Source organism: Entelurus aequoreus, linkage group LG08 (assembly GCF_033978785.1).
Source record: "Entelurus aequoreus isolate RoL-2023_Sb linkage group LG08, RoL_Eaeq_v1.1, whole genome shotgun sequence".
NCBI lineage: Eukaryota > Metazoa > Chordata > Actinopteri > Syngnathiformes > Syngnathidae > Entelurus > Entelurus aequoreus.
In genome coordinates this window covers 67,508,595-67,523,953 of record NC_084738.1, presented here as the reverse complement: position 1 = coordinate 67,523,953, position 15,359 = coordinate 67,508,595, and the positions used below count along the sequence as shown (strand labels likewise).

General features: G+C 39.3%; 1 protein-coding gene across 1 annotated transcript in view; it reads left to right on the top strand.

The window, feature by feature from the left end:
• The window catches only part of jak2a (Janus kinase 2a), a 46,999-nt gene that overhangs the window by 6,573 nt on the left and 25,067 nt on the right, over positions 1-15,359 (top strand). The window contains exons 3-7 of the mRNA XM_062057141.1: positions 3,394-3,517; positions 3,579-3,699; positions 5,839-5,984; positions 11,637-11,928; positions 12,915-13,034. Of these exons, the coding sequence (XP_061913125.1) occupies positions 3,394-3,517; positions 3,579-3,699; positions 5,839-5,984; positions 11,637-11,928; positions 12,915-13,034 (803 nt within the window). The remainder of the gene's footprint in view (positions 1-3,393; positions 3,518-3,578; positions 3,700-5,838; positions 5,985-11,636; positions 11,929-12,914; positions 13,035-15,359) is intronic.

The following is a 15,359-nucleotide window of genomic DNA, read 5'->3' as shown; positions in this document are numbered from 1 at the left end:
GAACATGAAACTTGTGGCGCTCCTTTAAAGTTAAAAGTTAAAGTACCAATGATTGTCACACACACACACTAGGTGTGGTGAAATTTGTCCTCTGCATTTGACCCATCCCCTTGTTCACCCCCTGGGAGATGAGGGGAGCAGTGGGCAGCAACGGTGCCGCACCCGGGAATCATTTTTGGTGATTTAACCCCGAATTCCAACCTTTGATGCTGAGTGCCAAGCAGGGAGGTAATGACTGCCATTTTTATAGTCTTTGGTGTGACTCGGCCGGGGTTTGAACTCACAACCTACCGTTGTGTTGTTGTGAACGACATCATGGATGTAACATCAATGTACAAACAATCATACACACATAACACATGTCATCTGTTGTGTTGTTGTGAACGACATCATGTATGTAACATCAATGTACAAGAGGTAATGGCTCCCATTTTTATAGTCTTTGGTATGACTCGGCCGGGGTTTGAACTCACAACCTACCCATCTCAGGGCGGACACTCTAACCGCTAGGCCACATGAGCCCACGCTCCTTGTGTTGCGGACAGTCTCGTCGAGTTGCCAAAACAAATACAACGGGACCGGGAAGACGCCGGCAATGAAGGACAAAACCCGGATTGGAAGTTTTGACATGTAAACAGGGGAGACGCGCTGCAGTCGTGGAGCTGGAGAAGAATTTTCACAAAACAAATAAATTCCCTGTCAAATAAAACATATTTTGGGAGAATTATTAACGCAGTGTGTTTTTTTAATAAATAGAAAATTGGTCTCCGGCAAAAAGGGAACTTTGGTTATTGCTAACTACTTCACTAGTGTCAGGTTCAAACACCGATGACATCTATTAGACAAGACAAGAAGCAAACGAAATCAAACAGAGACAGGATTCAATTTAGCTCATGAGGAGAGTGCCTGTGTGTCTGCACCCTCGTACAGCGTCACCACACCGCTCTGATGAGAGAGTTCCATTTGGGCCTTTTCTGATTACATAGCATTACATTACATTACGCAGCTGCTCCTAAGGGGAGGTGGTCATAAACAGCTGTTGCTAGGGATGATACTCGAAACCGGTTTTCCCGGTTGTTCGATAAGAAAAGAACCGATTTCTCGGACTCGAATCCCTTTTTGAGAACCGGTACCCGTTATCGAGACCACTATAGTAAAGAAAAAGAGTTGGTTCTTTATTCGAACCCCTCGGAACGAATCCCGTCCCGACCAGAAATGCTCCGTGTGACATCACAAGAAATCAGTCACGTAGCTCAGTCATTAGGCGCAGATAGCGAAAGCAGGAAAAAAATGGACGGGAAAAAGTGCTCCAAGGTGTAATAAAGTTCAAAACAAAAGGTATAATCCAATGAATAACTTTACTGAGAGATTTGAGCAGGGTACAAACACATGAAGAACACTTCTACGACCCACCGGAAATAATGCAGACGAGGCGTGTTGGCTGAGTTCTTGACGTTTACTTTCACGGGTGACGACATGCAACAACACTTTTCGGGGCTACCGCGCATGCTCGTCACTCCCGTTGCATGATGGGTAGTGTAGTTGTTATATTCCCTAGCTCATAACATCTTTCCCCCTATAAAGAAATAATGTTAACTCAATAAAGTGTATTTCTTTTTTTAGCTTTAACTTTTCATTTTTTTAGCATTGTAACCACATTTGCAAACCACTTTTCTCTTCATAGGATTTTCTTTCAATAAAGAAATAAAGCATCATAACAAACAGTTATGTCAAATAGCAGCAGAATTGCACTTTTTGGAGAGCAGTATTATTTCCAGTTTTGTGCCCAAGGGACTGATTTTATTTAACACTAGTATTATTTATACACCTATAGTGATCACAGAGACAGGTTGTTTTTGTGTTACTGTATATATTTGTTTTTCTGAAAATTCCCACTTAATATACTTAGGGTAACAACAGTCAATATTTATTCATTTTATTTTTTTAGGGGGGCAACAGTCAATATTTATTTATTTTTTAGATTAAATTGTTTTCTTATATAATAAAAGTGAGCTTTTGTTAAACCAAATATTGTGTGTTTTTTTCCATTTACAACAACCTATCTGGACTCGATAAGAGAATCGATAAGGAATCGGTTCGATAAGAGGATTCCATAATAGACTCGAACTCGATAATTTCTTATCAAACATCATCCCTAGCTGTTGCACTCGGTCATAAACAGTTCAAAGAAAGGGTGCCTGGAGCTGCGTCAGGTCTGCTCCCTCTTTGCTTGATAAGATGAAAGACAGCTTTTGTCTTCTCGCAGGGCGAGCTGAAATCATGGGAACACAAAGTTGTGTGATAACTTATATACAATTATTCTGACAACTAGTTACTGTATTTGTATGGTTTTAACTCTATATGTCTGCTGATGTCGTTCTGTTGTAGTCGTAAAAAACAACAATACAGATTTAAAAAATTATATACGTCAAAATGGCAAATATCGTGCCAATATTCGACGTGGTTGATAATTGGTGGATGTCTAATGGATATCATATGAGTGGGACAGTCGTTCTAACCGGTTGTCCCACCTCAGGAAGGACAGTCTGAGAGGGGGATTCATACAAAAGGTGTCCATCAGTCAGTTGCAGACGTCTGATGGTTTTCTTCTTCCAGCTGAACTAGCATGGGTGTAATGTTAGCACGTAGCTAACATAGCTATGCTAGAGTCGCTAAAGTTTGTGTCCTCATGCATAGGGATGGGTACCGTTCACATTTCAACCCATACGGTGCCAATTCCCAGTACTCAACAATACATTTTTTGTGTCTTAAAAAACATTAATTGTTTGACAATAAGAATGTACTTTTTAATGTAACATTAAAAATGAGTTGATTATGTTATATATTGTTTTATTGTTACATTTAAATCTCATTTGCAATGCAGTTGCACTTCCAACACATTAGAGGGCAGTACTGTGTAGGCTCCTATGGTATGTTGTCTAACGAGGAAGTAGCTTTTTCCATGAAGTTAAATGTGGTATGTTGCACCCTACAAAGTGTTAATATTGTAAGTATTGTGCGTATTACATACCAGCTGTTTGATTATAACATTCACCTTAGTTGTAGTTTTCATGACCAAATTTGGTGGTGTTAAAATCGCCATGTAGAATCGCTAATGCTAATAGTAGCTTGTCTATGACAAATCCAATGTAAATTAGCAGAGGAGTGGAGCCTTACTTAAGTTTGGAGTGTTTCCTAACAAGCTTGCTTGCTTTGTTGCTGTTGAAAGTTGCAACATTACTTCGATTGGTTCAGCGGAGTCCGCTCTCAGTGCTGCTTGAGTGATTGAAATGGAAATATGGCACGGTTAGATTTGACATGAAGGGACTCTGGCAGCCATCCCTACACATGATAGGGGACCTTGAGTTGGACTAAGCAAAATGTTCCCGGCAGGTATCGCTCCTTTGTACTTCAACTTGTTCGGCCTGATGAGGGAGAGCGAGCGGCTGTGGTTTCCTCTCAACCACGTCTTCAAACTGCAGCCTCAAGCCAGCGAGAGCCTGCACTTCAGAATCAGGTGAAAGTGGAAGACAGGTGGTGACGTCAGGTGGTGAGTCTGATGATGTTTCTCCCGACAGGCACTACTTTCCTGGCTGGTACAACAGCGGCACTTCCTCCTACGCTCACCGCTGTGGTCTCTCCAAGGGCCTGGACAGTCCTGTGATGGACGACACCGTCATGGCATACCACTTTTTCCAGGTCAGTTGGCTGCGCCACCACAGATGCCGAATGGCGGAACAAAATGGCGCTCTCAAATGTATTTAAAAGCGTCAGCTTGTTAGTGTTTTGGGATTTTTTCTCTGCAATAAAGAAATGTCCAGAGAACGCTAAGTAGGGAGGCTAATTTGTGTCTTTTATTAGGAGAGCTTTGTTTTTTTACACTGAATTTATGGAACTGATTTTTTTGCCTTTCAATTTTGTGAACTTAATTTTTTTGTACATCAAATTATGTTGACAATTTTATTGATAAAAAATAATATAATAATAATAGTATAAAATTCAGTGTAAAAAAAATAATTGTATAAAAATTGAGTGCTAAAATATATGGGACGGCGTGGCGCGGTTGGGAGAGTGGCCGTGCCAGCAACCTGAGGGTTCCTGGTTCAATCCCTACCTTCTACCAACCTCGTCATGTCCGTTGTGTCCTTGAGCAAGACACTTCACCCTTGCTCCTGATGGGTGCTGGTCAGGGCCTTGCATGGCAGCTCCCGCCATCAGTGTGTGAATGGGTGAATGTGGAAATAGTGTCAAAGCGCTTTGAGCACCCTGAAGGTAGAAAAGCGCTATACAAGTATAACCCATTTACATTTACATTTACATTTAAAAAATCATTGTATGGAAATTCAGTGGTAAAAAAATTGTGTAAAAAAATTAATTGTAAAAAAAAATTAAGTGTGTAAATATTCACTGTATAAAAATTCAGTGTAAAACATATAAGTGTAAAAAAAGTAAATGTAAAATAATTCAGTGTGTACAAATTTCAGTCTAAAAAAATCATCTGTAAAAAAATTAAATGTAAAAAAATTCAGTGTTTTAAAAAACAGTCTATAAAAATTCAGTGTAAAAAAAGCAATTGTGTATAAATATTCACTGTATAAAAATTCAGTGTAAACAATATAAGTGTAAAAAAAATTAAATGTAAAATAATTCAGCGTACAAAAATTCAGTGTGAAATAATCTGTAAAAAAAATTAAATGTTAAAAAAATGCAATGTTTTAAAATTGAGTCTATAAAAATGTCAGTATAAAAAAAAATTGTGTATAAAAATTAATTGTAAAAAATGTCAGTGTATAAAAATTCAGTTTAAAAAAATTGAGTGTAAAAAATCAGTGTATACAAATTCAGTGTATTAAAATTAAATGCAGAAAAATTCAGTGTCTAAAAATTAATTGTAAAAAAATTCTGTGTATAAAAACTAAATGTTAGGTTGCTTGGCAACACTAAATTGTCCCTAGTGTGTGAATGTCAATGTTGTCTATCTGTTTTGGCCCTGTGATGAGGTGGTGACTTGTCCAGGGTGTACCCCACCTACCGCCTGTGTGCAGCTGGGATCTGCTCCAGCAGATGGATGAAAATTGAATGTAAAAAAATTCAGTGTAAATAAATTCAGTGCTGAAAAATTCAGTGTCGAAAAATTTGCTGCCTCAAAAAGCAAGACTCGCTTCCGGTAAATTAAGACTGTAACAATCGATCCTGTCTCCAGAGTCAGCCAATGAGGTGTCAAGTTTGAAGTCACGTGACACGGGTCTTGCAAAACAGCATAAAAAGGCAGTTAGCTGCGCTACCTGTGCATAGCAACATAATTAACATTTCAACGTTTTCCAACTATAGAAATGATTCCACTTGCAGTTTTTAAACACACGCATTTTGCTAACAAATTTGTTTCCACTGCAATTGTCAGCATCATTTGAATTCAAACACAAAAAATTCAGTTTTATAATTCAGTGTCAAAAAAAGCTTTTGTATTAGAAACACAAATGAACCTTTACACAAAGTATTAAGTTTTGGGGTGAGGAAAGATGTGCAAAAGAAAGGTCTTATCTTATTGTCATACAACAAAAAACAGCAATGTTTTGGTTAAATCTTAGGTAAGGCAGTAATACAGCATCAATCACAAAAGAAACCCATTTGGAGAGGAACCTTTGACCAAAAGACAAATACAATATAAGTTAGTGACAACATCATCAACATCATTTTTCTCTGCAGGAAATGTGACGATAAATATGTTCTTTACGCCATTTATAACATTTTTGGTACCGTCAACAGGAGGTGACAACAATTGGAAAAGTATTTTCTTTGGGAAATTTGGAATTTCTTTTTTTTTTTTTTTTTTGCTAGTGGCGAAGCGACTTCCTGGGCGGCAGGTTTGTGATGCCAATGGGCCACGAGGCCCAGGAAGAGTGTCTGGGCATGGCGGTGCTGGACATGATGCGTCTGGCTAAAGAGAGCGGCCAATCACCTGTCAGCATCTACAATGATACCAGGTACCATCATGATTGTAATTATCAGAGGTGGGACAAAGTCATTGCTTTGCAAGTCACAAGTAAGTCTCAAGTCTTTGCCCTCAAGTCTCGAGTCAAGTCCCGAGTCAAGACAGGCAAGTCCCGAGTCAAGTCCAAAGTCAAGACTGGAAAGTATCAAGTCAAGTCCAAAGTCCTGCATTTTCAGTTTCGAGTCCTTTCAAGTCCTTTTAACCACAGACTAATATTTTTACACAGATTGTGTATGCTTTTAAACCGCTGTATTTATTTATTAAAACAAGTGCATTTGAAATAGCAGGAAAAAAATAGTACTGACATTGCAATTCATAATAGCAGTATTAACCAGTCATTTTAATAGTCTAAACAATTTTAAACATTTAACTCATTCCTTTACAGAATAAACACATTTGCAAAAACAAGTGCAACTGTACTTATTTGTACAAAAGTGTTAACATTGTATTTCCATGGCATATTGCATTGTAACTAGTTCCACTGCAGTTTCTATTCTGTTCTTACCTTATCTCATTGATCTCATCTCATACTGTGTGTGTTTATGTGTGCGTACACATGAAAAACATAACAAATACATGAACATAACAATGAACAGAGTTGTACTTTTTAGATGTCAGGGCCCTATGCAATATGTACACATATTCTTAATATAGTATACATTTTAACTGACCTTTATTTGACTATGTTTGTCTTTTTGTAGGTGGCTAAAATATGCGGTGCTGCTGACCGCCGTCTAACGTTATGTTACTGTGTGTGATACATTGACTAACGTAACGTTAAGAGTAGGTACCTCATGCAACCCTGCTTAAAAAAATCACTTGACAAAAAGTATGAATAAGGAAGCAAACTGCAGTGGACGCAACATATTGCTGTGTTTGAAATGATGTTATAACCATAGACATCTTATAAGTAGACGCAGTATTGGTTGCTGTGACGCGAGCAAATTGCATCTTGAAGTGGTGATGAGGAGCCGGCGAGCAGCCTAAACTGACAGTTGACAGGTAGAAAATAGCGTTTTCCTGCTCAAATGAGCGGACTGTTGAAAATAGGAATCGGGGGATTACTTTTCACAAGTAAGATTTAACATTAATGTACTTTTGGTTGTATTTTATGAAAATAACATTACCACAGAGTTGAGAAGGAGCAAAGATCTTCAATATTTGTATGTGAAAATTACAAACAAATCTTCTGGGGGAGGATGACCCCCCTACAGGGGTTTGGTTTACAAACTTTCAGCCCCACCTAAAACAAAATTCACCAGCCGCCACTGATTATGATGCATTATCATTTTAGGCAAAATATAAGACAATACTTTCTTAACAGTATAATTGTAACCAGGAATAAGTCTTCAAGTAACAATATTCAAATACTAACATTGTTGGGTAAGACAGCATTTGGATTTATTCTGAATCCAGTGAAACAGATTGGTGGTTTTAGCTGATATAAAGACTTTCAGGTGTTTATATATGTTTAAGTATTTGGCAGACGCTTTTATCCAAAGCGACATACATAAAAAATACATATATAACAATCACTGTAAACATTATCATTTAAGGGAAGAATGTAATACAAAATATCAATACAAAGTGTCAAGACAGAATAAACTCTCTGCTGCTGCAGCAACAGAGGTACGGTCTATAAGATATATAGATATCTAATGTATTCATACATTGTTTATGTAGGATATACGCATGTATATATAACGTAATTATATTGTTTCTTCAACTTAAAAATAGCTGACCGTTTTTTTCCCCCTTCTCTGGGCTTATATTCCCAGTTTTGATCTTGGACGTCTGGTCACTTATAGCATATAAGAATATTCTATTACTGTTATGCAAACTATGAATAATAAAACATGTGTCCGTTATCATAGCTACACGTATGACAAAAAAGCGCGTGAAAATGAGTGGTATTCAGTGAGGTAAGATGAATTAAATGCGCTGACAGTTCATTGCTCCTGCCAAATGAATTGCACTGAGTGGAGCGGATCACCACTCCAAGATGGCGGCCCCGCGTCTCGTCTGCGCCAGTAAGCAGTAGCGCTCGATGCTGCGTCTACTTATAAGTTGTCTATGGTTATAACTTTAGCAGTGAGTTTACAGCCTCACTGATTTAACTACACAGCAAATAAAAGTCACGTTACTTAGCCAATAAACGTTAGCTTACATTCAAAACGTACCCTTCTTTGTGCAACTTCAAATGTCGAACGAAGTTGGAAGTTGTTGCGTCTCCGTCTGTAATATTCGAACTGCGTGATTTGCTTACGGCAATTCGTTTTTTGTTGACCGAGTCGTAGTTTTTATACCCGAACGAAACCAACTTTGGTATAAATCTTTCTCACTGGCGCGTTGTTTGACAACTCTTGTTCATTGGTTGTCCTGCAATTTGATTGGCTGAATGCTGTGTGATGAAAACAATGTAGATCTAATTTGATTGGCTGTTGTACTGAGAGCTGACACGCAGCACACACGCTGATAGACAGACACGTACAAAATGAAAGCTACAGAGCGCTCCCAAATAACTTTTTAAACTTTAGGTTTTGGGGAAAGTAGCAAGTCATGTCAAGTCAAAAGGCTCAAGTCCAAGTGAAGTCACAAGTCATTGATGTTAAAGTCTAAGTCGAGTTGCAAGTCTCTTTACATTTTGTCAAGTCGAGTCTAAAGTCATCAAATTCATGACTCGAGTCTGACTCGAGTCCAAGTCATGTGACTCGAGTCCACACCTCTGGTAATTATAGTTTCATATTACTTACACATACCAAGTCTCCAAGGCAGAAGCCTATTAGAAAGTATCCAGTAACAAACGTGTCCGCATCGTTCAACTTACTGTCTCAAGAGCTTAACTTTATGAATTATTGTGGCCACTAGGGGTCGCCAAAAAACCCAATAACCACTTCAACTTAAAAACAGCGTATGAGGCAGATTGTGGTAAAACTTGTTCCAGACAGTTAATAATAAATGTGTTAGTGTTGTTCTCTGTTTGACTCATTTCACTTTCTAACATTCCCCACTACAAAATAATTGATGGATATATGAATCATGGTGATATCAATATCGGTGTTGTATAGGAGAGTTAAAAAGTTGTATCAGGACTCGGGATGCGTTACTTTTTTTGGCACCGACCGAATCCCTGCCGGTCCTATCAAATACAGATCCACGTAAAATTCAACGCTGGCATGTTACGGTGCCTGGGTTGCCGACTCAGCCGCCTCTTCACACCTCGGCTAAGTTGATGCTAATATACGTACATTGTCTTAGCCATTGACATGCTATCAATTAGCATTAGCGATTTTACATGGCGATATCTGTGTTGGCCCTGCAATGAGGTGGTGACTTGTCCAGGGTGTACCCCGCCTTCCGCCCGAATGCAGCTGACATGGGCTCCAGCACCCCCCGCGACCCCAAAAGGGACAATAAGTAGAAAATGGGTGGATGGATTGATTTCAACACCTCCAAATGTGGTAATGGAAACTATAATACAATACTTACAGTATTAACACTTTTTAGGGCGCAACAAAATACAACAACTGGACAGCAGTTGTCATAATGAGCTCATTTTTAAATGTTGCAGTAAAAAAAATATTCAATTTTGCAGTATTGTCGAAAACAAATAATATTTCTTAACACACACAAAAGTACCAGATATTGGTACCGTTGTGTACTGGTATCGATACCCAGGTACGGGGAATCGATACCGTATGTGTTTGAATGTGAAAGTGCATCTATACAAGCCGTACACTGACTACTCTGAAGCATAACCAAGGTGAGCGTTAAAGGCCTACTGAAATGAATTTTTTTTATTTAAACGGGGATAGCAGATCTATTCTATGTGTCATACTTGATCATTTCGCGATATTGCCATATTTTTGCTGAAAGGATTTAGTATAGAACAACGACGATAAAGATTGCAACTTTTGGTATCTGATAAAAAAAAGGCTTGCACCTACCGGAAGTAGCGTGACGTAGTCAGTTGAACATATACGCAAAGTTCCCTATTGTTTACAATGATGGCCGCATGAAGTGAGAGAGATTCGGACCGAGAAAGCGACAATTTCCCCATTAATTTGAGCGAGGATGAAAGATTTGTGGATGAGTAAAGTGCAAGTGAAGGACTAGTGGGGAGTTGAAGCTATTCAGATAGGGAAGATGCTGTGAGAGCCGAGGGTGACCTGATATTCAGCTGGGAATGACTACAACAGTAAATAAACACAAGACATATATATACTCTATTAGCCACAACACAACCAGGCTTATATTTAATATGCCACAAATTAATCCTGCATAAAAACACCTGCGTGTTTGTTATGCTAGCTCCTAGCTCCTCTGCTAGCTCCTAGCTCCATAGAACACGCCAATACAATTCAAACACCTGATCAACACACACAATCACTCAGCCCAAAAGACAGTTTACCTAACCCAAGGTTCATAAAGCTTATATATTTTTAAAAAGTTACGTACGTGACGCGCACATACGGTCAAGTTATCGAATGTTTAGCAGCCAAGGCTGCATACTCACGGTACCTGATATTCAGCTGGGAATGACTACAACAGTAAATAAACACAAGACATATATATACTCTATTAGCCACAACACAACCAGGCTTATATTTAATATGCCACAAATTAATCCTGCATAATAACACCTGCGTGTTTGTTATGCTAGCTCCTAGCTCCTCTGCTAGCTCCTAGCTCCATAGAACACGCCAATACAATTCAAACACCTGATCAACACACACAATCACTCAGCCCAAAAGACCGTTCACCTAACCCAAGGTTCATAAAGCTTATATATTTTTAAAAAGTTACGTACGTGACGCGCACTTACGGTACGGTACGTGTTATGCTAGCTCCTAGCTCCTCTGCTAGCTCCTAGCTCCATAGAACACGCCAATACAATTCAAACACATGATCAACACACACAATCACTCAGCCCAAAAGACCGTTCACCTAACCCAAGGTTCATAAAGCTTATATATTTTAAAAAAGTTACGTACATACGCAAAAAAAAAGCCAAAGCTGCATACTCACAGTAGCACGTCTGCGTCTTTGTCATCCAAATCAAAGTAATCCTGGTAAGAGTCTGTGTTGTCCCAGTTCTCTACAGGCGTCTGTGTATCCAAATCAAAAGTCCTCCTGGTTAGAGTCTCTGTTATCCGAGTTCTTCCATCTTGACTGCATCTTTCGGGAATGTAAACAAAGAAGCGCCGGCTGTGTACTGTTGTGGCTGACTACGTTCGAAAAATACGTCCATTTCGCACCGACAACTTTCTTCTTTGCTTGCTTGGCTTCCTTCTCCATAATGCAATGAACATGATTGAAACAGATTCACGAACACAGATGTCCAGAATACTGTGGAATTATGAAATGAAAACAGAGCTTTTTCCTATCGGCTTCAATGTGGAAGGCATACCCGTGTTCGCCGGGCTACGTCACGCGCATACGTCATCCGCAGAGGCGTTTCGAACCGGAAGTTTAGCGGCAAATTTAAAATGTCACTTTATAAGTTAACCCGGCCGTATTGGCATGTGTTATAATGTTAAGATTTCATCATTGATATATAAACTATCAGACTGCGTGGTCGGTAGTAGTGGGTTTCAGTAGGCCTTTAAGACCTAACAAAATGCTTGCGATCCCCTGGTCCCAGCTACAAGTCCTTCCTGCCCAGCTGCATGCGTAGCCGCATCCAGAGGTACAACATCCTGACCCGCAAGCGGATCCGCTTCCGCTTCAAGAAGTTCATCCAGCAGTTCAGCGAGTGCAAGGCCACCGTGTGCAAGCTGCGCCTCAAGTACCTGATGAGCCTGGAGACGCTGCTCCCGTCGCTGCACACCGAGCGCTTCCACGTGGCCGACCTGTCGGCGCACCGCCTCACCATCGTCGTCACGGGCAACAGGGGCATCCAGTGGTCCAAAGGGAATACCGCGGAAGCGGAGGAGGTGAGGAGAGGATTTTGGTGTTGCCGTGGTAACTAGGGCCGCCACTCATGACTATCTTGGTAGTCGACGCGTCGGGGACTATCTTAACGAGTAGTCGACTAATGGGATGATGAAGCGTACACATATTCAGTGGCTCTATTAATAATAATACAAGAAAAAAAGACCTAATATTGAGAAAATGTAAGAAATGTAGCCCTGTTATGAGGTGGCGACTTGTCCAGGGTGTACGCCGCCTTCCGCCCGATTTCAGCTGAGATAGGCTCCAGCACCCCCCGCGACCCCAAAAGGGACAAGCAGTAGAAAATGAATGGATATTGTAAGACATGTGCTTACTAACATTTACACATCTGTCAGGAAATATCAGAAATGGGATAAGCAACAACTGGTTAGATTTTGGGGCTGATCCGGATCACTTCAATCACGTTTCTGTGTGCGTGTATGCTCGCAACCCTGCAGAGACAACAAAGATAATAGAGGATGAATGACGAGAGTGTTCACTCTGTTTCTTTTATTTTGCTACCAACAAGTCAAAAAGTCACCGGCGTGTTTGCATGTAACTTTCAGGAAATGTCCAAAATGGGATAAGGAACAAGTTGTTACATTTTTGGGGCTGATCCGGATCATTTCTACGGGGCCGCACCGGTCTATAAGTGGCAGATATATACGTTGTGAAATGAGTTATTTACACAGGAATATTCTGTAAATGTTTATTTACATACCTTAATTGCTTCCATACGGTGTCTGAAACATGGCAGTAAAACGGCTGATCAAACAAAACAGAAGTCATCGTCATGGACCCACGAGCTGTGGATGCTAGCGGGTTCATGAAAACACTTGATTCGTTCGCGAACGCCACATCTCTATCACCGACTTTTTATTTATTTTGTTATTTTATTAGCGTTTCTTGACGACAGCAGCGACAAATAGTTGTTTGCGTCATCAGGAGATGGTAGTTGTGATTGGTATAAGAATCCTTTGTGTTTCAGGAGCTGCAGACTTACTGCGACTTCCCCGAGGTGATCGACATCAGCATCAAGCAGGCCAACAAGGAAGGCTCAGCAGAAAGTCGAATAGTCACCCTGACCAGACAGGACAACCAGATCCTGGTACGCATGTCTTCTTCTTTATTGGCAATGTCCTGAACAATCACAATGTTTTTCTCATTTAGAAAGAGATACTTTTTCCTTCTGGCCGTTTAACACGATTTTTTGCATCAGGCATGTTTTTATAACACCTGACTATTGTCGGTTCTTTGTTGTGAAGCTCCGCCCGATATTCATTTGTGGTAAAAGTTATTTAAACATGACAAGTATATGTCAGTAAACATAAGTAGGGATGATGTTTGATAAGAAATTATGGATTTCGAGCCTATTATCGAATCCTATTATCGAACCGATTCCTTATCGATTCTCTTATCGAGTCCAGATAGGTTGTTGTATATGGAAAAAAACACAATATTTGGTTTAACAAATCACTTCACATTATCTACTGCTCGCTACTATACTATTACCATATCTGAGTTATTGTGCAGAAATGTGGGGAAATAACTACAAATGTGCGCTACATTCGTTAACCGTGTTACAAAAAAAATGTATTAGACTGATACATAATGTTGGATATAGAGAACATACAAACACTTAATTTATTGAGTCAAAAATATTAAAGTTCGATGATTTGGTAAAATTGCAAACAGCTAAAATGATGTGGAATTAAATGAAGGACATGGATGAAGTAAAGAAGTTAAACATTGTTCTGATATGATCCACTTTAAGAGGTTGTTCAAATGAATAGTGCTTACAAAGTACAAAGAAGAAGAATTATGAGAAATACTTTCAACCTTATTGTAAATAAGATATTCTTCATCTCAGTATATTAATAATGACTGAATTAATTAATGACATATTACAAAACTTGTATATACTAATTCACAGATATTTTATTATAAAAAGGTCAGTAAATGGTGTATATATTTGTATGAAGTGGGAAAGGGGTAGGATTAAATAAGCTTTACTTCTTCCTACTCCTGTAAAGTGAAATGATATGAAACTATGATGTATTATACTGTAAGTGTGTTCATGTTCCAAATAGACTAAAGAAATAAAGAAAGCACTAGTGATGCCTAATGATGTCATGATCCGTGGTCGGATCATGTTTTGTTTAGTTATGTTCTGTTAGTTTTGGACTTCCTTAGTTGTTTTGTGCACTTCGGGGGTTTGTTTTAGTCACCATGGTTACCTATGATTTTCACCTGCCTTGTACGTGCACCTGTTGCTCATCAGAGACTCTATTTAAGCCTGCCTTTTCCGGTCACTCGTCGTGGCTTCATTGTTTGCATTTGCAACAGTTACGTTGGCATTCTGGTTTTCCAGCTCATGATTCCTGTGCTAAAGTTACCTTAGCTTCTAGTATTCCTGGGCTAAGTAAGTTTTTGCTTTAGCTTCTCGTGCGAACGGCACGCTTTCCTTTTGTTTCGTTCCTGTCCGTTGTAATGTGTATGATTTATGAGAAATAAATCATCTCCTATCTGAAACGCTTTCGTCCGGAGCCGTCAGTTTTGCATCCCGGGAGAACGAACCGCAGCACGCAGCACCCCACCGTGACAAATGACTGAGCTACGTGACGTCATTTCTTGTGATGTCCTACGGGGCATTTCTTGTCGGGACGGGATTCGTTCCCAGGGATTCGAATAAAGAACCAACTCTTTTTCTTTACTATAGTGGTCTCGATAACGGGTACCGGTTCTCAAAAAGGGATTCGAGACCGAGGACTCGGTTCTTTTCTTATCGAACAACCGGGAAAAACAGGTTCCAGCATCATCCCTAAATATAAGTTGATTTTTTATACATTCTTTTTTTAAGGAAACCAGCAGCGACAAAATGTTTTATGCGGCGCTAATGTTGTGTTTAATTTAGCAAGAATTAGGAAACTAGCTTTCCAATCAGCTAAACAGACTCAATAACTCCACTCTGGCCTTTTGGTGACTTTACTGAGGGATTTGTGAAAGTGAAGCAATACAAAAAGAATGCTATAACCCAGACACTGGCTAACGTGTTAGCATGTTAGCTAATGCTAATGATGGTAGCTTCATTACATTACGATAGCACGTACAAACATTTATGGAAACACTCCTATAGACATCACACATGGGACCCAATAAAAAAATGTCACCCGTTTTTTTTTTGCAATTGACTCTTCTAACAATTGACTCTTTTAACACCTGTGCAGCACTTTGTGAACCTTTTGTTACATAAATAAAGTCGATAGGATTGGATAAAAAGGCTAAAAACCCGTATACATACATTTAAAAACAAATGTGTTATTTTTAATTAGTATTAAGATACATTTTTATATCGTTTTGCCATATTTTCAATTCCTTATTGTACAATGCACTTTGAGAATTTTTCAAGTGTCATTCTGGAGACTTTTAATTT